The 26,881-nt window shown below is 35.5% G+C and overlaps 3 protein-coding genes across 9 annotated transcripts in view; 2 read left to right on the top strand and 1 right to left on the bottom strand.

Moving 5' to 3' along the window:
• LOC125650697 (protein FAM227B-like) overlaps positions 1-3,747 on the top strand; it is a 29,994-nt gene extending 26,247 nt beyond the window's left edge. For all 6 annotated transcript variants that reach the window (XM_056166459.1, XM_056166458.1, XM_056166454.1 and 3 more), the window contains one exon: positions 3,520-3,747. In XM_056166459.1, coding sequence (XP_056022434.1) covers positions 3,520-3,606 — 87 coding nt within the window. In that variant the 3' untranslated portion in view covers positions 3,607-3,747. The remainder of the gene's footprint in view (positions 1-3,519) is intronic.
• Positions 3,748-5,048: 1,301 nt separating this feature from the next.
• LOC125650646 (archaemetzincin-1-like) lies at positions 5,049-9,217 on the bottom strand. Of its 2 annotated transcripts, none has more exons than XM_048879098.2 (2): positions 9,135-9,217; positions 5,049-6,453 (listed from the first exon to the last, which is right to left on the bottom strand). In XM_048879098.2, exon 2 carries the CDS (start codon positions 6,449-6,451, stop codon positions 5,315-5,317), a length of 1,137 nt encoding a protein of 378 aa, XP_048735055.2. In that variant the 5' UTR covers positions 6,452-6,453; positions 9,135-9,217; the 3' UTR covers positions 5,049-5,314. The 2 variants fall into 2 exon arrangements, with proteins under 2 accessions (XP_048735055.2, XP_048735057.2); XM_048879100.2 differs by having other exon boundaries at positions 9,108-9,206.
• A 104-nt stretch (positions 9,218-9,321) lies between these two features.
• The window catches only part of LOC125649643 (uncharacterized), a 63,307-nt gene continuing 45,747 nt past the window's right edge, over positions 9,322-26,881 (top strand). The window contains exons 1-6 of the mRNA XM_056166443.1: positions 9,322-9,438; positions 12,189-12,241; positions 17,123-17,201; positions 21,747-21,910; positions 24,634-24,691; positions 24,828-24,910. Of these exons, the coding sequence (XP_056022418.1) occupies positions 9,369-9,438; positions 12,189-12,241; positions 17,123-17,201; positions 21,747-21,910; positions 24,634-24,691; positions 24,828-24,910 (507 nt within the window). The 5' untranslated portion in view covers positions 9,322-9,368. The remainder of the gene's footprint in view (positions 9,439-12,188; positions 12,242-17,122; positions 17,202-21,746; positions 21,911-24,633; positions 24,692-24,827; positions 24,911-26,881) is intronic.

Genomic DNA, 26,881 nt, shown 5'->3' with positions numbered 1-26,881 from the left:
TTGCATGTCTTTGTGTTTATCTGTTCCACCCCACACACACATGCATAGGTTTATTTTGTGTGTGTGATTGCATGTCTTTGTGTTTATATTTCACCCCACACACATGCGCATGAGTTCACTTCCTGTGTGTGATATTGAGATCACTTCCTGTGTGTGATATTGCATGTCCCTAGTTCTGTCTCAATAAACATACAATCAATAATCATACTGAAGAACTGTGAACGATAGTATTGTTTCGCTGCCTACATTCTGGTCAATTTTTAAAAGTTATCATTATCAAAGGATTTTTTTTATGCCAATATAGATACATGTATTTTATATGAATTTTCATAAAAGTTGATTTATTTGACAAAACAAAGAGAGATAACTATAATATGGGTTAAAATCATTTACTAGTATTTCACCAAAGGAATCAATGGAAAACACAAATTCCTTTTTTGTAGGTATCATTAAAATTGTCATTTTAAGATACCAAAACTTTTGTTGTTTCATAGAGGGGGGTGGGGGGCATATGATTACAGGCCAAAACACTGCAAAAATGTTCATGCACTCTGTTCAATTGCAAATGAGGTTAATTAAGTGTGAGATATGAAGATTAACAATTTTTTTACTCAATAATATAAAGTATAATTTGACAAATTAAATGGTTATTTATTGATATCAATACGCATTTTAAAATGTATGATGTTTTAAAGCCTGGTTTCAAGGAGCATATTTTTCTATCCACTGATCAAAAGGGGTTGAAATTAAGAGCAATTGATTAATGAAAACTGGTATTAAAGTTAATAATCAATTACTAATGGATTCTACTTTGCATTTTAAAAAATATCATTAGCAAAATTACAAAGCTTTTTACCATATACAAGTTGAAAATGTAGGCGGGAATCCAGAGTTAGTGTGCGTAGTTCTTTACAGCATGATTACCACAACACCTCATTTTACAACATTACCTGCATACATAGGCGTAGCTTGGGTTCGAATATTACCGAGGCAGGGGATCTGGAGGGCTGTGCCCCCCAGAAGCTATCGACATTTTAACAACGTAAAAGGTGTTTTTTTTACCGAGGCACCTGCCTCAGTTGCCTCAATGGAAGCTACGCCACTGGCATATGGCTATTTACAGCATGTCTACCTATACCTATTTACAACATATATACCTGTATATGCTTTACCTATACATGACTAATTACAACATGACTATACCTATATACAACTATTTCCAACCTGATTAACTGTATATGAACATTTAACAGCATGGTTTTACACATCCCCTATCACTTTACATACAATTGATATCTATACATGTATTACTAAGCTGTTACAAGGAAAACAATTTTTTCACCGACCACCAATTTTACAATGTTGTTTACCATCATACATTTGTCTGAAACTTGTGCTCAAAAAATTTGTGTCAGTGTACAAAATCTTTTTTATGATAGTTTTTTTTATGTATTTCTGTCTATACTATTTTTTTTTTTACTGTTTTTAAAATGCGTCTGAACCTCTCTAATGTAAAATGTTATTATGTACATATTTGTGTCTAAATTATCAGTCCCTTACATTTAATGACTGCTTAAACCTCTCTACTGTAAAAGGTCATTATACATATTTCTGTCTATACTTCACAGTGATTTAAGTGCCAAAATTACCCTTTTTATACGCCCGTTGTTAGATGGGACATATAAGTTTGTGCATCTGTCTTTCTGGCTGGCTGTCCATCCGAGGTCATGTTTTCTTGACTTTTTTCCGTAACAAATACATGTACGGCTTTGAAATTTAGTCACAATTTTTCACACAAGGAGCATAAGATTGAGTATGTATTTCATCTGGATTAGTACACCTTGACCTACTCTAGGAATATAAGTTGGTCATACAGATTTCCGGACTTTTTTTCGTTACGGACAGATATTGCCCTGAAATTTAGTCACAGGCTTCTTCTTGGAGTAATACAAGTTCAGTTTGCAATTCAGCTGGATTGGGCCATCCGTCCATGACCTACATTAGGGCTAAATGTAGATTACAGTTTTCCAGACTGTTTTCCCTTATGAATACAGATATTGTCCTGAAATTTAGTCATTGGCTTCCTCTTGGAGGAATACAAGTTCACTTTGCATTTCAGCTGGATTTTTCATTACGGATACAGATATTGCCCTGAAATTTAGACACAAGCTTTCTCTTAGAGGAATGCAAATTCAGTTTGCAGTTCAGCTGGAATGTACGTCCAAGGTAATGTTTTCTGGACTTTTTCCATTACAAATGCATGTACGGCATTGAAATTTGGTCACAATTTCTTCAAGAAATCAGCTGGATTAGTGTACCATGATCTACTTTCAGGCTAAAAGTAGGTCAAACAGTTTTCCAGACTTTTTCCATTACAGATACAGGGGATGCTTACTCCTCCTAGGCACCTGATCCCACCTCTGGTGTGTCCAGGGGTCTGTGTTTGCCCAACTATCTATTTTGTATTACTTATAGAAGTTATGAGATCGATCACTGTTCGTTATCTTCACCTTTCATACTGATATTGCTCTGAAATTTAGTCACAAGCTTCTTATCGGAGGAATACAAGTTCAGTTAGCATTTCAGCTGGATTGGTGCACCATGACCTACTTAATGGGTAGAAGTAGTAGGTCAAACAGTTTTCCAGATTTTTTTCTGTTTCGGATACAGGTATTGCCCTGAAATTTTGTCACAACCTCCCTCTCAGAGAAATACATAACCAGTTCACATTTCAACTTAATTTGTTTACCATGACCTGCTTTAGGACTAAAAGTAGGTCAAATAGTTTTTTGGACTTTTTCTCATCATAGATACAGATATTTGCACTGACATTTTGTCACAACCTCCCCATCAGAAAAATACATAATCAGGTCACATGTCAGATGGATTGGTGCACCATGACCCGCTTTAAGGCTTTTCTATTCAGAAAGTGTGTTGTATCAATTCAGAGTGCATAATATGCTTCCAGGTTGAATTTCACTGTCCGATGGGCGTATGTTATACCGTTTGCGGTACTCTTGTTTAAAATTTAGCCACGTTATTCTATTCATGTCTTAGTCTGTATGAAATATCTGCACCACTGTACTGTAAAATGTTGCCACAGTTTCTATCCCGATTTCCTACTGTGTGAAGTGTCTAAACCACCCTATTGCTGTTGTGTGGATTCCACTTAACTTTCATCTGTCTATGCACACCTCTCCATTTCTGTACAGCATAAGTCTCACCACACAATCATTATTCAGAGCAAACCTCATACAAGTGAATTCCTTGAATAGAGATTGAAAACCTGCTGCATTTTCTGTGTGTGTAATGAATTTTTTTCATAAATGTTGGTTTTTTTTAGTTTTGATAAAATCTTTAACTTTTTTTGCATTACTGGTAAACCAGACACCCAATCATTAGTCTCTGACAGGAGCAAATATATCTGTGCTACTACAAAATTGAAATGAGTTAATATGAGGGCAATGATGACCAGGATAATTAACATATTCATTTATTGTATTGGACATTGCTTTACAGGAGCAAGATCACGACATATCCCTCCTGGACAAAGACTCCGACACCGGTCCAATGGACAGCGTGCGCGACCGGGAGGATGAGGAGTAATGCAGGAAGCTGGAGAGCTCTTATAAGGGAGATAACTTCCTCCATGATACAGTTGGAAAGTTGGAGATACAATTTTCAGTTGTTTGAGGCAGTTGTTGACTCTTTTTTGTGATTATATTTTAATAAAATGTGTACATATGAGGTGGAGATTTGAAAAGATAAATAAAATTCAGTCTTGACAATGACTTTACTCTCTTTGTAAAATGGTCACTGTTCTCCTTTCTATAAAACAAAATGGTATTCTCCCTTTATAAAACAGACAGTTGTCTCCCTTTATAAAATAGACAGTAGTCTCCCTTTATAAAACAGACAACTTCCCTTTATAAGACAGACAGCAGTCTCCATTTAAACAGACAGATACTGTCCGTTTTATAAAGGTAGACAACTGTCTGTTTTATAAAGGGAGGAGACTGTTGTCTGTTTTATAAAGGGAGAGTACTGTCTGTTCTATAAAGGGAGACAACTGTCTGTCCTATAAAGAGAGACTACTGTCTGTTTTATAAAGGGAGAATACTGTCTGTTTTATAAAGGGAGAACACTGTCTGTCTTATAAAGGGAGACTACTGTCCGTTTTATAAAGGGAGACAACTGTCTGTTTTATAAAGGGAGACCACTGTCTGTCTTATTAAGGGAGACTACTGTCTGTTTTATATAGGAAGAATACTGTCTGTCTTATAAAGGGCGACTACTCTCTGTTTTATAAAGGGAGACAACTCTATCCTATAAAGGGAGACAACTGTCTGTCTTATAAAGGGAGAATACTGTCTTTTATAGAAGAGATAATACTGTATGTTTTATAAAGGGAGACTACTGCCTGTCTATTAAAGAGATACTACTGTCTGTCTTATAAAGGGAGGCTACTGTCTGTTTTATGAAGGGAAACAACTGTCTGTGTTATAAAGGGAGACTACTGTCTTATAAAGGGAGACCACTGTCTGTCTTATAAAGGGAGACTACTGTCTTTTATAAAGAGAGAATACTGTATGTTTTATAAAGGGAGACAACTGTCTGTCCTATAAAGGGAAACAACTGTTTGTTTTATAAAGGGAGACTACTGTCTGTCTTATAAAGGGGGACCACTGTCTGTCTTGTAAAGGGGGACAACTGTCTTTTAAAGGGCAACTACTCTCTGTTCTATAAAGGGAGACAACTGTCTGTCCTGTAAAGGGAGACAACTGTCTGTCTTATAAAGGGAGAATACTGTCTTTTATAAAAGAGAGAATACTGTATGTTTTAAAAAGGGAGACTACTGTCTAATAAAGAGACTACTGTTTGTTTTATAAAGGGAGAATACTGCTTGTTTTATAAAACAAACAGTAGTCTCCCTTTTTAAAACAGACAGTATTCTTCCTTTCTAAAAAGACAGTATTCCCCCCTTTATAAAACAGGCAGCAATCTTAGTGGCAGTTCCCAAATATAACAAAAATTATGAACCATTGCAGTGTAAATAATTATTGGATGTATTGCTCAAAATTTTCAAAAAAATACATTATACGTTAATGTTCGAGTGACTACAGTTATACGAGGTAGACAGATATAATCACAGACACCTGATCACAGCTCGTTTGATGAGGAAACAAAATTCCAGTGTTTCTTTATACATGCTTACAAAAGCAGAAAGTTCTGGGTGATTATTCTACAAAGAGAGTTGAGATCTCTTTTCTAGAGACATACTCTTAGAATTTCCACACACGAAAAATCACAAAATTTAGCAAGAGGCAGCCAAGTAATGGAGTCTTGCTCTGACCCATTTAACCTCTCTGTGCATTTCATGTTTTTCGTAGAATCTCAATAGTGCCTGATATCTCTTTGTGACATTAAACCCGACAAGGGTCTGTAGTTTATGGAGATCAACAGGACACAGGTGAATGGGCTGACGGAAATCTTCCTGTAAATGTCCCGAGCCATTCATACAGCAATCATAGAAAATGCAATGATCGATGCCCAGCAAATGGCCAATCTCGTGCACTAGAAGTTTGCAGCTTCTTTGCAAAATAATTTTTTTTCGCTCCTCACAATCCATGCCCTTTAAATCCTGCTTTATTCCATACCAGTCTCCAATATCAAAAGTCAAGGTTGGGTCATACCGAGCAAAGCTAAAAATAGCCACTCTATGTTTCCCTGCTGCCATTCCAGCAACAAAAAGGTCTGTTTCATCACCACAGAGATCGGACATCGTCAAGGCAATCATACACAAAGCATCGTCTGGAATCTTTTCTTTGAGCTTTAATAAAACTTCGTCTACACATATCTGGTAGTGCTTTGGTTTAGAATTAAATCTAGCATTTAGTGTATGTTTTTTTAACCTGCTGCTGGTTCTCTGACCCCGAGATGGTGCAACAGATGCACTATCCTCAATCCAAGAAATGGATCGGTCTTTGATGTCAAGTTTGACTCTGGGCAGAGAAACGACTTCAATGCCAAGATAAATCTGTGAGAATTCTCTGAGATGATCAAAATTTACACAGTGGTCACTATCAAACTCCCCAAGAGGTAGTAAATAGATTTTCCCCTCTGGATATTTCTCTAGTATGGTTTTTCCTTTGGAGTTGAATTTTTGTTTGGTATACACCCACTTACGCAAGGAAAGCCATGGACACTCTTGGCAGAACTCGCGGTAAGTTTGGCCTTCCTCGCAGTACTGGGCCAACCAGTCATCAATATCTGTCGGTTGAGGAACTGGAGGGAAGTACTGGTCGCTGTCAGTTCCTGAGGAGAATTCAGGAAGATTTTTGTCATTTCCAATAGCTGTCAGCTGGATCCTTTTGGTAGGTGGGGTGAATCCTCTGGCATATGGGACGAATCGCCTCTCCAACACTGCAGACTTCTTATTGAGCTTTGGCATACCTATAAATATTGCATTATGTTTTTATCACTTTCATCGTGGTTCCACCTATGTCAAACTGTTCTAGTGCTAGCCAAAAGTCTGCAACATGCCAGTACAATAAATTATACTTAACAAGAGGCCCACAGGCCTTATCAGTCACCGGAGTATTATGCCTGTGTCACATTACTAGCGGGTACCGGTCGAGGTATAGGTATCGGTGGGGGACCTGTCAAGATCTAACACCGTAGGGACACATTTCCAAGTCTGCCGGGTGATTAGCTCTCCTCATATACCGCCCGCACCTCGGGCGGGACAAGGAAGGCAGCCATATGTTTACCGGGCGGGGAGCGTATGGAATGATGGTGTTGGTGGCCGCCCGATATCCGTAAGGTTATCGGTAGGTAACCAGGAGGGGTACGTCCGGTACCCATACGGACATCGTACGGACTAGGTACCCCCGTGCGGTCACCGCTCGGACACCTGAGGGGTATCGGATGAAGCCCGGACGATGTCCGTTCTGAGAACATCCGGGTATCGTTCGGTGACCTTTGCCTTTTCATGCGTGTTAAGTGCAATTAAGGCAATTGCAAACTGGTGTATAAATACCTATCGTCATCGTCATCATCTCCAACATCATCATCGACGCTGTTGCCATCAACATCGACATGGCCAATCCTCCGAGGCATCTGAGACTGCCGTTCCTACGTCTACAAATCGCTGAAGCACGTGAGCGTTATCTTACGATGGGGTTGACATCGCCAGGATTTAACTCCGCGCTAAAAGCTGCCGGTGGGGTATACGGGCCCTGAATGGCGTGTTCTCACCGCATGGTCCCCGGCCGGACACTTTTCAGATTTTGGCATTCTCAGGCCGCTCAGAACCCGCTACCTAGTCGGATACCTAATCGCAGTGTAATGTGACACACGTATTAGTTAAAAGTATCACTAATCCCAAAAAATGTTTGTCTTCATTTCATAAACATGACAAGAGGACTACAGGTCACATCGCTTACCTGGGCTTAAGTGTCAATAAAACATTAAACCCCGTCTGAAATATTCCACCGATGTGGTTCTTGAGAAGATTTTCAAAGAATTTTCCTAGATATTCCAATGTAAAACTGAAAACCCATATTGTAACTTGATCCTGGACTCACGGGTAATGGTGGGAACAAACTTGAACTACACTGTGTGAGGGCGCTTATATATGATTCTGTCAATTCATTTCATCCTTGTGTTCTTGAGAAAAACATTTTTGATGTAATTTTTTTCCCCTTGAAGTCCTGCCAAGACTCTATGGCTTTCAGTGTGAACAAATCTATACTTCAAAAGGACACCTGTATATAATCAGTCTAACACACTGATCCCTTGTGATCCTTTTTAAACAAATTTTCTATACATGTATATTCCTTTGTAAAAAATTTAAACACTTCTTTTAACTCCACCAAAACACCAGGTTACATGGTTAAACACTTCTTTTACCCCCACCAAAACACCAGGAGGGCCTCAAAAGCGATTTTTGTCGTGTAAATAAATATAAAATTTTGCAATGGGGGTGGAAATGTAATGTAGCTTTAGATTATGCATTTTATTTATGTCATGACAACATCGTATTCTTTCAGGTTTAAATAAATTATAAAGAAAACATAACAAAAATATGTGACTGTCAATACATGTAGCACACAAAAATTTGCAATTTGTTGTAGGAGATTCGATATTTCTACCCGTCATTAATGATCAGAAATCACAAAAAAGAAATGACCTACAATAGATACATTGAAGGTTGGCAACACGATTTAACATCAATCTGTAATATTTGCAGAAATCTTACGGGAATTACTAAACGACTGTGTGTCATAACGCAATGTGTATGGAGAGTTTACAACTTCGCGATGTATAACTATAAGAATTTTCTCTCCTGAGCATTGTTTTGTATATAACCGGCTTGTTTGTAATATTGTGATTCGTATGTTGTTGTTTTGTAATTCTAAATTTTTGTTGTTTGCTTTCAAACAATCAGTCCTAAAACGGTCTAAAATTCACCAAACTATCATCGAGTTCGTTGAATGTGTGATAACGTTCGTGACTCATGAATAACGTTTCTAACGTTATTTGGCATGGTATGGGGAATTACCTTAAAGTAATTCCACCCTCCTGTGATGTCATCAGATTTTGCAAAATCAATGATTTATTTAGATTTATCAGGGACCTAGGTCCCTGGATTTATGTATGATAGGAACAAAAATTTTGTTGGAGTCTTGTTAAAAACATTTCAAAAGTCTAAGTTATGGATGAATAATCAATGGTACGTTTCAAAATATTGAATCCAAGGGAAATAACTCTGTTTCTATTGATTTCTTTTATCAAGTCTATTATACGATGATTTCCTTTATTTTTTACAAACATTTTGTATATTTTTGTGAACATACAGTTTCATGAAATTGTTATGAATGTTACTATATCGTCATATCCAGTTTGTATGGAATTTTAATAACGCTGTTTAAGGAAAATTTTCTGACGCGACGGTGATATATGATTCTGTTTATGGATGTCTCACATCTTTAAAAGTGTGATGACCTATTTATTTTATTTGATAATTTGTGAGTTTTAACTCTAATGAATGGAAATGAATACACAATTTAAACTTGTATCAGATAAAACTGCGAGTATGAAGTTACCTTAAGTGCTTAAACTAGGCTACTTACTAAGTAAGTTACTTGTAACTTGCCACTTGGTCACCAAGTTGGTGCTTGTTGTCAGTTTCCTACTTTCGCTTTGATATCGGAAGTTGTGCAATATATAACCAATCAATCGGAACAAGGATCGGCCTTTTCCGTCAAGAATTGACGGAAAAGGCCGAGCGATGTACTAATGGTAAGAATTATCTTCCCATGAAATTTAGGTGTCGCTTTAAATGAAAACACGCTGCTGAGAAAAATATGGCGCTAAAAAATAAAGACCGTCAAAAATGTTTAGAATCCTTGGGCTTAGACGAAAGTGCAACCGAGGGTAAAATGCATGCATTGAAAATTTATGAAAAGATTTATTACCACCTATTATTTTTCTATGATCTCTTGCCGGAGTTGGTGATCGATCAATCATTCAATGCAGAGCTGAGTCTGTGAGTGAGCAGAATAAAGGGTTTCTGTTCATGTTAGGCTGTGGTGGTAAAAAAAAAAATCAGCAATCCATGTTGCAAAGGATAGCATGAAATGATGCAGTTCACTTTTGAGGAATTTTATTTCATTTAAAAGTCAAAGGTCAAGGTTAATATGATTTAAACCAAATTATTATACTTACCTCTTCGGGTATCGTACAATGTCTTTCAGATTGAAGCTAATTAGGACATTATTGTTTAAATTTATGGAATTTAGTTCACGTTTATATGTCTGTCATGTAGAAGAGTAATATTGCAGTATTGTTTGCCACCTGTTAGTACCTTGTGGAGCACTTTTGAGAATAGCATCATCAAACTTTGTACACATAGTTTCCCTGAAGAAGCCAAAGTAAAATATTTGTGTGTTTCAAGTTTTCCGATCCTACCTACATTTAGGTGCCAACCTCCCTAAATATTTTATAGGTAATATGTATGGATATGAAATAAAATCTGCTATTTTCAAACTGGAATCTTTTCCTTTTGTGTTTGAGTTTCTCGGTCTAAGGCCTATTGATCTTCAAAATATTTAAAAAGTATTTGTAATTTATATAGAAATGCATTCAAAGTGTATCAAAAACATAAGTTTTGAAATAGAATGTCTCAATAAAATAAAATGATTGGTTACCTACCTACTCTACCTAATTTTTGAGGGAGTGAAATAATAGGAAACACACATTTATTTTATTTTGGCCTGATTAAGGGGGGGGGGGGGGGGGCTATTGTTTTTCATAGTCCAATTAAGTTCAAACTTGCATGAGTGATTTTGTAGCTGAAATTTTTAACTTCTTCTTGATAACTATCATTCCAATTCTTTTCAAATTTGGTATGAAGCATCTTTGGGACAAGGGAGACATATAAATTGTAAATTTCAGAACTAAAGGGTGGGACCAAAATTGACCAATTTTAAAAAATTTTCTTCTCTAGAATCGCACATGTGTTAGAAAAACTAAATGCATAGTGATATCGAGCCTCTACCAAAATTGTAAATTTCATGATCCCCAGGGTAGGGGTTCTGATCCCAGAGTGGGGCCAAACTTGCTAAATAGTGTTTATGTGTAGAACACTTAAAGAACATCTTCTTTAATACTATTGATACTAAATTGAAACTAAATGGATATTTAGAAATAGCAGGCAATCCTTTACCAAAATTGTAAATTTGATGATCCCAGGGGTAGGGGTTTTGGTATCGGGGTGGGGCCAAAATGGTCAGTTATCAAATGTGAGCAATAGAATTTTTTAACTTCTTGATAACTACCATTCCAATTCTTTTCAAATTTTGTATGAAGAATTTTTGGAACAAGGGGGACATAAATTGTTAATTTCAGGATCCTTGGGGGCGAGGCAAAAACTGCCCAAAATTGACCAATTTTCAAAAATATTCTCTAGAACCGCACATAATTAAGAAAAACGAAATGCATATTGATGTAGAGCAGGAAGTTCTTTACCAAAATTGTAAATTTCATGATCACTGTTGTAGGGGTTCTGACCCCAGGGTGGGGCCAAACTTGATATATAGTGTTTATGTGTAAGTTTGCTGATATTGTATAAAATCTAAATGCATACTTAGGAATAGCAGAAAAGGATGTACATGAAATGGTGAATTTCACAACCCAGGGTTTTGACTCTTGGATGGGTCATATCTTTTGATGTTTTAATTTTGATACAGTATTATATTATGCAAAGCTTTTCATCAGTGTATGTACTTTTGAGGGCATTGAAGTTTTAAGAACACATCTTGTTTTACACTGTTGCTGAACATTAGAATTTAGCTTAGGTAGTCAGAACAGGAGATTGTTTCTAGATTTTATAATTAGCCCTTAGGAGTAGTGATACTTTTTCACTGGTCCTCAGGTGACCAATAAGGCCTGTGGGCCTCTTGTTTAAGTATTCTTTACTCCTGGAAATCTGGCAGAAAATGAACAATTAACCCTCTTGGAAAACTAAAATGCGTCCTCTTGGCATCTAGCAGTCAAACTGTTTGTATGATTAAAATATTGAGTCTGTAGTGAGCCCTCTTCACTCTGTCAATCTCACCTGGATTGAGGTACAGGATGGGGAAAAGTTAATCTCATTAAAAATTGAAAATCTGCATTTCTTGACATCCAGTTGAAAATTGTTTGTTATCATAATGAGCATCTGGCCTTTTACTAAAATTGTGAAATTCGTGTCCCATGGTTAATAATGAGTAACTTCTGATCCCAGGAGAGGGATGTTTTGGTCATATGTTGACAAATGCATTAACTTCTTTTTAAAATATCCTCTATTCCTGTACATCAAGTACACAAATTATATGCATCTTCATCAGCACTGGGTTTTCTACTAAATGTAGTGAATATTCAGGCTTTTAGAACTTGAATACAAAATTGAATTTAGCTGTAGTGTGTTAAAACTTGTTCTTCTTTAAAAGAATTGTAAATTTTCAATTGAATATATCAATTATATAGTACAAAGTAAAAAAAACAGAGAAGCATAAAATGTATGCAGGAAACGCATTGATTTCTAAAGACCAAACAAATGTACTTACTCAGGTGATGGTGAAGGCCCATGGGCCTCATATATTTCTTTTCCAAATGAAAATGGGTCTCTTGTATTTTTGTTCCAGATGAAATCAAACAAGCATATAAAAATTTGGCACTGCAACATCATCCTGATAAGGTATGTTTTTTGTGATATCTACGATTGATTGTTTCATGAAAATTAGATAAAATCCATATTTATTTTGGATTCACCCCTTTTCTTCGTATTAGGTCACTTGAGTCAATCAGGTGATCGTCTCGTATCCAGTTTTTGGGGTTTTTTTGTTTAGTGATGCGTAATTTGCTTTTCTTAAACTTGCACTCAGAATCATACAAATGCTTACATGAATGACAGACTTAAACTTGCACTCAGAATCATACAAATGCTTACATGAATGACAGATTTCAAGAACTGTTTCTATCTGTCCTTTTATGCCCCCAGAATCGAAGATTTGGGAGCATCTAGTTTTTGACCCATTTTCGTCTTGTCTGTCTGTGACAAAAAACTTTTAACCTTGGTCAGATCTTTTACACCATAAGAGGTAGACCTTTCATATTTGGTATGTGTATTCTTTGTGGCAAGAACTTTGAAAAAGCTTTCCGTTGACACCAAAATCTTTTACCTGGTAACCTTAACACTTTGATCTACATTTAGAACATTTTATTATAGACTATATCTTTCAAATAATAAGAGGTACTGGTTTTAAGTGAGCTTTTCCGATCGTCTGTTGTCCATTGTCTGTCTGTCTGTAAATTGTTTACATTTTTGACTTCTCCAGAACCACTGGGCCAATTTCAACCAAACTTGGCAAAAAGCGTCCTTGGGTGAAGGGCTTTCAAGTTTGTTCAAATGAAGGGTCATGCCCCCTGCAAAGGGGAGATTATATGATTGATTGTATATTGTTTAACGTCCCTTTTTGGAATATTTCACTCATATGAAGACGTCACCACTTCTGGTGAAGGACTGCAAAATTTAGGCCTATGCTTGGCGCTTATGGCCTTTGAGCAGGGAGGGATCTTTATTGTGCCACACTTGCAGTGACTCGGGGCCTCGGTTTTTGCCATCTCATCTGAATGACCACCCCATTTAGTCGCCTCTTATGACAAGCAAGGAATACTGAGGACCTATTCTAACCCGAATCCCCACGGGATTGAAAGGGGAGATAACACAAAAATAGGGTGTGGTCATTTAAAAATCTTCATCTCAAGAACCACTGGGCCAGAAGAGCTGACATTTACATGTAAGCTTCCTGACATAGTGCACATTCAAGTTTGTTAAAAAACGGAGGGGGGGGGGGTAGATTGGGGCCACAATAGGGGATCAAAGTTTTACCTAGAAATATATTGGGAAAATCTTTAAAAATCTTCTTCTCAAGAACACTTGGCCAGAGGAGCAGAAATTTTCATGAAAGCTTCCTGACATATGCAGATTCAAGTTTGCTTAAATCATGGCCCCCGGGGGGTAGATTGGGGACCACAATAGGGGATCAAAGTTTTACATAGAAATATATAGGGAAAATCCTTAAAGAACCAATGAGCCAGAAAAGCTGAGATTTATATGAAAGCTTCCTGATATAGTGCAGATTCAAGTTTGTTCAAATCATGGCCCCCGGGGTAGATTGGAGCCACAATAGGGGATCAAAGGTTTACCTAGAAATATATAGGGAAAATCTTTAAAAATCATCTTCTCAAGAACCAATGAGCCAGAAGTGCTGAGATTTACATGAAAGCTTCCTGACATAGTGCAGATTCAAGTTTATGTAAATCATGGCCCCTGGGGGTAGTTTGGGGCCACAATAAGGAATCAAAGTTTTACATGAAATATAAATTTTAGGGAAAATCTTTAAAAATCTTCTTCTCAAGAACCAGTAAGCCAGAAGAGCTGAAATTTATATGAAAGCTTCCTGACATAGTGCAGATCCAAGTGTATTCAAATCATGGCCACCGGGGGTAGATTGTGGCCACAATAGGGGACCAAAGTTTTACATAGAAATATAAAGGAAAAATCTGTAAAAATCATCCTCTCAAGAACCAATGGGCCAGAGGAGCTGAGATTTACATGAAATCTTCCTGACATAGTGCAGATTCAAGTTTGTAAAAATCATGGCCTCATGGGTTAGGTTGGGGCCACAATACGGACTAAGGTTTTACATGCAAATATTTATGGAAAGTCTTCAGATATGGGCCAAGGTAACTCAGGTGAGCGATGTGGCCCTTGGCCCTCTTGTTATTTTAGCTTGTCCTGTGGATTTTCTATCCACCGGCTAAAATTGAATAAAGTTCATTTCAACCCCTGACTACCCTTCCAATTATTTTCAAATTTTTTTCGAAGCATTTTTTGGATTGAAGCATTTTTGGATCAGGGAGAACGTGAATTGTAAATTTCAGGACACTTGCAACCTCGGGCCTTAGGCATAGAGACATGGCAAAAATTGACCAATTCTCTCAATTTTCTTTCAAGAAAAACTTAGAAAAAATTAAGCCTGTGGTTGAAAAAATTGATTTCGACCCCCATACTGCCCTACCAATTCTTTTCAAATTTGGTATGAAGCATTTTTAGGGGGGGGGGGGGGGGGCATGAATTGTAAATTTCAGGACTCCTGTACCCCAGGTGACTCTTAGGCTTAGAGACAGGGCAAAAACTACTTAAAAATTACCATTTTTCAAAAAAGATTTTTGACAACTGCACATGTGTAAGAAAAACTAAATGCAGTCATGTAGAACAGGAAGGCTTCTACCAAAATTGTAAATTTCATGATCTCAAGGGTAGAGATTTTAATACCAGGGTGGGGCCAAACTTGACATATTATACAGGCTGAAATTGGGCTGAAAGCGTCTTTTTGATAGGACAAATTCGCTTAGGGTTTTCCAGTGATTCATTTTGGCGTGCGTCCTGTGTAAATTACGCATTGAATTTGCTCAGGACGCATTATTTCAATAACTGTGCATCCCAGCGGACGCATGAAAACTTGAAATTATATGAAAATGTTTTCATTTTCCCTTCGGTAATTCGTACAAAATCTAAGCTCCAGAACGTACTACACACCCGATATATTCCGAATTAAGAATTATGATATTTCATTGGTCAACTCGCACTGCATTAACCAATGAAACAAAATGATATATATGGCATTACGGCGGGTAAACAAAACTGGGAACTAGAATTTCCTCGCATATAATCCGATTCCACCGATGTTTTTTTTTACTTTAAAAAACGTCTAATCAAGGAAAGTTAACAACATTTTTGCAAAGTGATGTGAATGATAATATTGTCAGTTACTACGGGTAAAAAAACAAAACAAACGTGGAGTCCCCGAAATCAAACGTCGGTCCTGAAAAAGAAGTAGAGGTTGAGAAAATTCAAAAGGTGAAAAAAAATGTTACCAAATATGGTTTACACTTTATTCTTAGCTAAGATTTGAGAAAAATGAAGAAAATAGAGAAAAATTTATTATTACAGCATTTGCACACAACACAGAAAAACTAAATGGCATGAACAAAGTAGCTAGGAATAAAAACTTCCATCATTCAACTTTAAGCAGACGCGTGAACTTGGCGGATCATAAACTTATTTGTGTGTGTGGATTGGTTAGTACATGTATCAGGAAATTTACATTGCGCCACTCTTAAAATTCAAATCATTGATTGATCTGTTGCATGAACTTGGTCTTGAGAATTTTCTTCATCTCAAAATCATTTTGCAATATGAACTACGTATAAGAATTTTCTGCAAATGAATTATCTGATGGCTTGTAATAAAAAGCAAAATATAAATTCCCTAGGAGGGGGGTGTCAACAGTAAGCTAGCTTCTTCCTTAACTTGGTTTGTTTATACCTGTGATTGTCGGGCTTTTTGTTTAAAGGAATGAAATTTGGACTCATTGATTTTAGCATGGGACTCGTTATTGTAATCAAGGGGAGTCCACTGGACTCATGATAACCATTTTGAAAATGAAACACTGGTTTTCCATGAGCGCCCAATCAAATTGTCTCATTAATTATTCATGAGAACGAGCGAGTAGGAATGAATGGACCCACGGGTGATGGAGAGAGGAACGAAGGGTAATCAACCATGGGTTTCCGACGATGGGCCCCCGGGGGGTAGGATGGGGCCACAAGTGGAGGGGGGGTTCAAAGTTTTACATACAAATATAGGGAAAATCTTTAAAAAAAAATTCTTCTCAAGAACCATTGGGCCAAAGAAGTTGACATTTACATGAAAGCTTTCTGACGTAGTGTAGATTCAAGTTTGCAAAAATCGTGGCCTCCAGGGGTAGTTGGGGCCATAATAGGGACTAAGGTTTTACATGCAAATATATATGGAAAGTCTTCAGATATGGGCCAAGGTGACTCAGGTGAGCGATGTGGCCCATGGGCCTCTTGTTTTGGTTGTGCTTGCAGATATTCATTTGATATTTGGTACATTGCTTTGCCATAACAAGTTACAGATCAAGTTTGAATTTCATCTTGGTCCATTGATTTTCCAATAAGTTATGGCCCTTGGATGTAGAAAAATAGCATGAATTGTTAGTTTGCATCCAAGTTTCTTATCTCTGTAGATAAGAATTAAGAATACTACACTCATTAAAACTTCTAGCATAGTAATACTACAATATAGATAAATTATTCATGATTATCTACATGTCACAGTTTATTGACTTGGTTAAAGACCTAAACATAATTATAAATTTGTCTTTTTTCTTGGTCTAGTCTCTGCTCGAATAGTAGTTGATTTCCAATCATTCCTATCCTGGTTCCCCAATTTTCCCTTTTACCATAACCTACATAATGAACTTTGAATATTGTTGTGGTACAGTGATTTTTGCAACCGGTAGGGGACTATGTATTGCCATGCAATACTCTCAGAATGCTCGTTTACCTTTACCCTTTTCAATTATAGATTACATTAATTATTTTGTTTTTCAGTGTATTTATGTTTACTTATTGCTAGTGGTCATTGTGTATTTGTGTTTACTTATTGCTCGTGTTCAGTGTGTATTTGTGTTTACTTGTTTTCTAGAATCCTGACAACCCTGATGCTACACAAGTCTTCCAAGAAATCAGTGAGAGTTACTACCTCCTCATAACTAAATATGCAAGTAAGTGAGAGTTAGTAACTCCCTGTAGCTAAATATTCAAGTAAGTGAGAGTTAGTAACTCCCTGTAGCTAAATATTCAAGTAAGTGAGAGTTAGTAACTCCCTGTAACTAAATATGCAAGTAAGTGAGAGTAACTTCCTGTAACTAAATATTCAAGTAAGTGAGAGTTAGTAACTCCCCGTAACTAAATATTCAAGTAAGTGAGAGTAACTCCCTGTAACTAAATATTCAAGTAAGTGAGAGTTAGTAACTCCCTGTAACTAAATATTCAAGTAAGTGACGAGTTAGTAACTCCCTGTAGATAAATATTCAAGTAAGTGAGAGTTAGTAACTCCCTGTAACTAAATATTCAAGTAAGTGAGAGTTAGTAACTCCCTGTAGCTAAATATTCAAGTAAGTGAGAGTAACTTCCTGTAGTTAAATATTCAAGTAAGTGAGAGTAACTTCCTGTAGTTAAATATTCAAGTAAGTGAGAGTTAGTAACTTCCTGTAGTTAAATATTCAAGTAAGTGAGAGTTAGTAACTCCCTGTAACTAAATATTCAAGTAAGTGAGAGTTAGTAACTCCCTGTAGTTAAATATTCAAGTAAGTGAGAGTTAGTAACTTCCTGTAGTTAAATATTCAAGTAAGTGAGAGTTAGTAACTCCCTGTAACTAAATATTCAAGTAAGTGAGAGTAACTCCCTGTAACTAAATATTCAAGTAAGTGAGAGTTAGTAACTCCCTGTAACTAAATATTCAAGTAAGTGAGAGTTAGTAACTTCCTGTAGTTAAATATTCAAGTAAGTGAGAGTAACTTCCTGTAGTTAAATATACAAGTAAGTGAGAGTTAGTAACTTCCTGTAGTTAAATATTCAAGTATGTGAGAGTTAGTAACTCCCTGTAGTTAAATATTCAAGTAAGTGAGAGTAACTCCCTGTAACTAAATATTCAAGTAAGTGAGAGTAACTCCCTGTAACTAAATATTCAAGTAAGTGAGAGTTAGTAACTCCCTGTAACTAAATATTCAAGTATGTGAGAGTTAGTAACTCCCTGTAGCTAAATATTCAAGTAAGTGAGAGTAACTCCCTGTAACTAAATATTCAAGTAAGTGAGAGTTAGTAACTCCCTGTAACTAAATATTCAAGTAAGTGAGAGTTAGTAACTCCCTGTAGCTAAATATTCAAGTATGTGAGAGTTAGTAACTCCCCCTAACTGAATATGCAAGTAAGTGAGAAAATCGGTGAGAGTTACTACCTCCCATAACGTAAAGGGTCTAATCTAAGTTTATGGTATCTATCATATTTCAAGTATTTTTGGGTAAAATGTCATTTAATAGTTTAATTTGTGGCTGTGCAAAATTAAGATGCTTTTTCACTAGTTTGTTCGTAAGCATAAAAAAGACTCGAATCTTGTTTATATAATACAGGGTTAATTCTTAAGGTGGCTGACTACATCCTGAGATAGTTTCTCAAATCCGTACGAATTGATTTAATCATAAAAGATATGATGATATATGATAAGTGTGTCTACCCAACAGGCAGAAAATTGTAATTAAAAGATTTATATAGCACCCTATCAACATTAGTTCTCTAAAGCGCTTTACAAATGTGAAAGAAAAGATGATATAAAATCGATGTGCACATACATGTGAATAAAATATTCATAGTGTCAGAATTAAAATGCATAAATATTATTATTAATATATAGCACCTAATGTAATGATATGATTACCCTTATAACATATCAAACAATTTAAAACAACTCTTAGGAATAATTTTTATGCCCCCCTTTGAAAAAGAGGGGGCATATTGTTTTGCACCTGTCGGTCGGTCTGTAGACCATGTGTTGTCCGCTCAATATCTTGAGAACCATTCACTTGATGATAATGATATTTCATATGTGGGTTAGTTATGAGTAGAAGAGGATCCCTATCGTTTTTCAGGTCCAAAGGTCAAGGGTCAATCTACTCTGGACATAGGAATATAATGTCCGCTCAATATCTTGAGAACCCTTTGTTTGAAAGACATCAAACTTGGCACACTGGTACATCCTAAAGAGTAGATGACCCCTATTGATTTTGAGGTCATATGGTCAAGGGTCAAACTGGACATAGGAATATACTGACCATTCAATGTCTAGAGAACCCTTTGCTTGACAGACATCAAACTTGGTACGCCAGTACATCTTCTGAAGAAGATGACCCCCATTGATTTTGAGGTCACATGGTCAAAGGTCAAGGGTCAAACTGGACATAGGAATATACTGTCCGTTAAATATCTCGAGAACCCTTTGCTTGACAGACATCAAACTTAGTACACTGATACGACTTCAGGAGAAGACGACCACTATTGATTTTGAGGTCACATGGTCAAAGGTCAAGGGTCACACTAGACAGGAATATACTGTCCGTTCAATATTTTGAGAACCCTTCGCTTGACAGACATCAAACTTGGTACACTGGTACATCTTCAGGAGAAAATTACCCCTATTTATTTTGAGGTCACATGTTTAAAGGTCAAGGGTCAAACTGGACATAGGAATATACTGTCCGTTCAATATCTTGAGAACCCTTTGCTTGACAGACATCAAACGTGGTACACTGGTACGTCTTCAGGAGAAGACGACCCCTATTGATTTTCAGACCACATGGTCAAAGGTCAAACTGGACGTTGGAATATACTGTCTGTTCCATATCTTGAGAACCCTTTGCTTGACAGACATTAAACTTGGTACACTGGTACATCTTCAGGAGAAGATGACACCTATTGATTTTGAGGTCGCATGGTCAAAGGTCAAGGGTTAAACTGTACATGGGAATATACTGTCCGCTCAATATCTTGAGAACCCTTTGCTTGACAGACATCAAACTTGGTACACTGGTACATCTTCAGGAGAAGTTGACTACTAATTATTTTAAGGTCACATGGTCAAAAGTCAAGGGTCAAATTGGACATAGGAATATACTGTCCGTTCAATATCTTGAGAACCCTTTGCTTGACAGACATCAAACTTGGTACACGGGTACATCTTCAGGAGTTGATGACCCCTATTGATTTTTAGGTCACATGGTCAATCCACTCTTGACATAGGAAGATATTGTCTGCTCAATATTTTGAATTGATGATACTACTCTCAATTAAATGATGTGTGTGTGTATAACCCTTTTCAATTTTGCACCAGGGGGGGGGGGGGCATATGTGTTTTACAAACATCTCTTGTTTTTTCTTGTTTTTTTGGTTAAAAGCACTGTAAGAGCTGTATGTAAGAGCACTAAGTATATAAAAATAATCACAAATTAAAAACTAATCTAAAAAGATGTGTTTTGAGGTCCACTTGAAAACTAGACAATGAAGTACATTGTCTGAGTTTAAAAGGCAGAGAGTTCCAGAGACTCGATGCAGCCTTGTCCAAACGTCGATCCCCATATGTTTTCGTACATGTCCGAGGTACCTGGAGAAGATGCAGAGATTTGGATCTTATTGATCATGTGGGATTGTAAACTGTAAGGATATCCTTTATGTAGACTGGAGATAAGTTGTTTAGAGATTTGAAAGTATGAAGAAGTATCTTATATTGAATTCTGTATTCAACTGGGAGCCAGTGAAGATCTATTAGAACAGGAGTAACATGGTCGGATTTTTTTGAGCGTGTTATTAATCTTGCAGCTGTGTTTTGTGCCCTCTGAAGTTTGCTGGTGTGTTAGAATGAACACCATAAAGAAATGCATTTCCGTAATCTAATCTGGATATTACTAGCGAGTTTATTAGAGTTTTACATGCTTCATCGTTGATAAATGAACGGATACAGCCAATTCTGCGAATGTTCACATATGCTGAGCGGGAAATAGAGAGACAGTGTTTTTCCAGGGTAAGGGATTTGTCAAAGAATACGCCTAAATTTTTTACGAAAGATGAATCACTTACAACACAATCACCAAATTCAAGATCAAAACTGCTCATATCTTTAAGTCTTGTGTTTTGGTACAAAGACTACAAGTTCAGTTTTATCATCATTGAGTTGAGGAGGTTAATACAAATATAAATAAATATGCAAATTTACATAAAAACATGATTTTAAAAAAATCATTTCAACACATATGAACAAAAGACTCCTGTGGATTTGAACTCGAGATCTGCGGTTCACCAACCCAATGCTTTAACCACTGAGCTACGATGATAGACAAACACATCAATTAATACAAATAATTTCACGAAACATTTAAATCGCCGTCTTTTGACGTAGTATCATAGAGTATATACTTTAGTGTAGTGAGCTACCTTAAATATTGCTCTTATCCTTGCAATAAGAAGGTCCAAATTTTGGTTATCAACTTTAAATGAATTATATTTTAAATGTTTGACATCACAAATATGGTTTTCAAAAAAGTGGGGGGGAAATTTTTGAACTATAGTAGATAAAATCTTTATTCTTGTTGAACTAAAACGTCAAGGTCAAATTAAAGGTCAAGGCTCTTTGTCAATTTCCCCAATTTAACATGGCCACACTTAGCACAGTGTTGAGTACTTCTCTGACTCACTTATTGGTATTGAACATTTCCCTTCAGTGGACAGAAGAAGAAAAATCCACATGTGCTCTTGTTGTAAAGATCTCCACTACGTGGACAGTGATGATGAAGACTTTTATGATGATGATTACTACTTTGAAGAAGATGATGATGATGATGATTATTATGATGACCTGCCATGTGATGATGATGATGAATCAGTGGTAAGTCTTTGTAAGACTTTACATTTGCTCATATCCAGAGCCTTAAGCGACCATACAACGACTTCATTTTAGTGAAGACCACAATTGTTGTATGCATAAATATTGTCACTCAGAAATACTTATACTTATAATGTGTTCAGGTATTTCACACAAATTTCATGTGATCAACTGATACAATGATTTTCGAATTTTTTTTACCAGTGAAGAAACTGATATCTAAAAACGTGCAATGTTGTATATGAATACATATCCAGGGTCAATACATGAAATAGGTCACATTCACATGATATAGATCACATTTACATGATATAGATCACATTTACATGATATAGATCACATTTACATGATATAGATCACATTCACATGAAATAGGTCACATTCACATGAAGTAAATCACATTTACATGATATAGATCACATTCACATGAAATAAATCACATTCACATAAAATAGGTCACATTTACATGATATAGATCACATTCACATGATTTAGATCACATTTACATGATATAGATCACATTTACATGATATAGATCACATTTACATGAAATAGGTCACATTCACATGAAATAAATCACATTCACGTGGTATAGATCACATTTACTTGAAATAAATCACATTCACATGATATAGATCACATTTACATGAAATAGGTCACATTCACATGAAATAAATCACATTCACGTGGTATAATTCACATTCACATGAAATATGTCACTTTCACATGATATAGATCACATTTACATGATATAGATCACATTCACATGATATAGATCACATTCACATGAAATAGGTCACATTCACATGAAATAAATCACATTTACATGATATAGATCACATTTACATGAAATAAATCACATGCACATGATATAGATCACATTTACATGATATAGATCAGATTTACATGATATAGATCACATTTACATGAAATAAATCACATTTACATGATATAGATCACATCTCCCTCATGCATAGCTCTTATTCATGGACGAATTTGGCTCCACTTTTTTGACACGCTGTTTTTGGTTATATTAAGCTCTAAAACTTCATAGTTATTTCGGATTTCAAACATTTCGGTTGAGCATCACTGAAGAGAGATTATTTGTCGAAATGCGCATCTGGTGCATCAAAATTGGTACCATATAAGTTTTACATTCACATGATATAGATCGCATTCACATGATATAGATCACATTTACATGATATAGATCACATTTACATGAAATAAATCACATTCACATGAAATAGATCGCATTCACATGATATAGATCACATTCACATGATATAGATCACATTCACATGATATAGATCACATTTACATGATATAGATCACATTTAAATGAAATAAATCACATTCACATGATATAGATCACATTCACATGATATAGATCACATTTACATGATATAGATCACATTTACATGATATAGATCACATTTACATGAAGTAAATCACATTCACATGATATAGATCACATTCACATGATATAAATCACATTCACACGATATAGATCACATTTACATGAAATAAATCGCATTCACATGATATAGATCACATTCACATGATATAAATCACATTCACATGATATAGATCACATTTACATGAAATAAATCACATTCACATGATATAGATCACATTTACATGAAATAAATCACATTCACATGATATAGATCACATTCACATGAAATAAATCACATTCACATGATATAGATCACATTTACATGAAATAAATCACATTCACATGATATAGATCACATTTACATGAAATAAATCACATTCACATGATATAGATCACATTTACATGATATAGATCACATTCACATGATATAGATCACATTTACATGATATAGATCACATTTACATGAAATAAATCACATTCACATGATATAGATCACATTTACATGATATAGATCACATTCACATGATATAGATCACATTTACATGATATAGATCACATTTACATGAAATAAATCACATTCACATGATATAGATCACATTCACATGATATAGATCACATTTACATGATATAGATCACATTTACATGAAATAAATCACATTCACATGATATAGATCCCATTCACATGATATAGATCGCATTGACTTGAAATAAATCACATTCACATGATATAGATCACATTTACATGAAATAAATCACATTCACATGATAAAGATCACATTCACATGATATAGATCACATTCACATGATATTGATCACATTCACATGATATAAATCACATTCACATGATATAGATCACATTTACATGAAATAAATCGCATTCACATGATATAGATCACATTCACATGAAATAAATCACATTCACATGATATAGATCACATTCACATGATATAAATCACATTTACATGATATAGATCACATTTACATGATATAGATCACATTCACATGAAATAAATCACATTCACATGATATAGATCACATTTACATGATATAGATCACATTTACATGAAATAGATCACATTCACATGATATAGATCACATTTACATGAAATAGATCACTGTTACATGTTATAAATCACATTCACATGATATAGATCACATTTACATGAAATAGATCTCAGTTACATGATGTGGGTTACATTTACATGGAATGAGTCACTGAGAGACGCCTGTATGTACAGAGGATGCAGATAACAGAGCTATTGATTTGTGGAACATGTGTTTATCTTTACAAGTTGAATTTAACATGTTTATGATTTTTTTCTTTCAGTTATGGTTTTTTGGACGATTGTTCTATGATGTGTTTTCAGACTTTATTTTTGCGAGAAGTAAGTTTTGGGAGACTGTTGGTGAAAGAAGATTTTGCCAAGTACTCTGTTGAAATTTTAAAAGATATTAATATGTTAAACAAAATGTGATTGAATCCTGATTGTGAAAATGCTGTGAAGTGTGAATTCTTTCTAGGATTTCAGTCTAAGAAGAAAAAATCCTATAAATGGTCTGATGCAGATGATGAAGAAGAGAGCTTTTTTAACTCCATCTTCAAGGTCAGAGAGACATTTTGATTGAAAATACTTAAGAAACCTCTTCTGTTTTTATGTTTATTTATGAATAGGTTATTAGTCCCCTACATGGTTTTTATAATTAAAGGGGACTATAGGGTTCTTGTCTGTTTGTGTGTCAGTCCCTCTGTCTCTGTTTCAGTCCCTCTGTGTGTGCGTCCATCCTCTGTCAGTCTGTCCCATTAGTTTTGAAGACTTTTTTTGTTATGCTTGTGAGGATTCATTTGAAACTTACAGTAGAACTTCAGAGAGGCAAACTACGGATCAAGTACGAATTTCTTTAACGTTTGATGGACAAGTGTGAGTTTGATGGACAGGTGTGAGTTTGATGGACAGGTGTGAGTTTGATGGACAGGTGTGAAATGAGTTTTTATAATGTTATGTTTTCATATTTATCAGGATTGTGTGCCTATGGAAAGGCTGTAAAAAATAGGACATCTGAATAGAAACTCTGTTACTGATTGTGTAGATAATCACTTCATTAATTTAACATTTCAAGTTCATTAATCACAAAAGGAACATATCAATGAAAATATATATCAAATCTGTTAATCACAGGAGTATTTTTTCTGTAGTTGGTGAGCAAAATCTGGTCAGTCAGTAGTTTTCAATCTGACTGATATTGCAGGTATTTGAAATCAGCCTTTGAACAGAGTTCAGAAGTCCTTTATAAATATTTAAAATGCAGATATGAATGTTATAATCGGTGTGTTGTTTATGTTCCATTTACAGGATTATTTCCCATGTCCTTTTTGCAAAGACGTTGGCCAGATTTGATGCTTTATGAACTGCATAGAAACTAGACAAACAGTACATCACTCATACAATCAGTACATCACTCATACAAACTAAACAGTACATCACTCATACAATCAGTACATCACTCATTCAAACAGTACATCACTCATACAAACTAAACATCACTCATACAAACTAAACAGTACATCACTCATACAAACAAACAGTACATCACTCATACAAACAGTACATCACTCATACAAACTAAACAGTACATCACTCATACAAACTAAACAGTACATCACTCATACAATCAGTACATCACTCATACAAACTAAACAGTACATCACTCATACAATCAGTACATCACTCATACAAACAGTACATCACTCATACAAACAGTACATCACTCATACAAACAAACAGTACATCACTCATACAAACTAAACAGTACATCACTCATACAAACTAAACAGTACATCACTCATACAAACCAAACAGTACATCACTCATACAAACTAAACAGTACATCACTCATACAAACTAAACAGTACATCACTCATACAAACAAACAGTACATCATTCATACAACATACAAACTAAACAGTACATCACTCATACAAACAAACTAAACAGTACATCACTCATACAAACAGTACATCACTCATACAAACAGTACATCACTCATACAAACTAAACAGTACATCACTCATACAAACAGTACATCACTCATACAAACAAACAGTACATCACTCATACAAACTAAACAGTACATCACTCATACAAACTAAACAGTACATCACTCATACAAACTAAACACTACATCACTCATACAAACTAAACACTACATCACTCATACAAACAAACAGTACATCACTCATACAAACAGTACATCACTCATACAAACAGTACATCACTCATACAAACAAACAAACAGTACATCACTCATACAAACAAACAAACAGTACATCACTCATACAAACTAAACAGTACATCACTCATGCAAACTAAACAGTACATCACTCATACAAACAAACAGTACATCACTCATACAAACAGTACATCACTCATACAAACAGTACATCACTCATACAAACAGTACATCACTCATACAAACAAACAGTACATCACTCATACAAACAAACAGTACATCATTCATACAACATACAAACTAAACAGTACATCACTCATACAAACTAAACAGTACATCACTCATAC

This window comes from Ostrea edulis, chromosome 5 (genome assembly GCF_947568905.1).
Source record: "Ostrea edulis chromosome 5, xbOstEdul1.1, whole genome shotgun sequence".
NCBI classification, from domain to species: Eukaryota; Metazoa; Mollusca; class Bivalvia; order Ostreida; family Ostreidae; genus Ostrea; species Ostrea edulis.
This window is presented reverse-complemented; position numbering and strand designations above follow the sequence as displayed.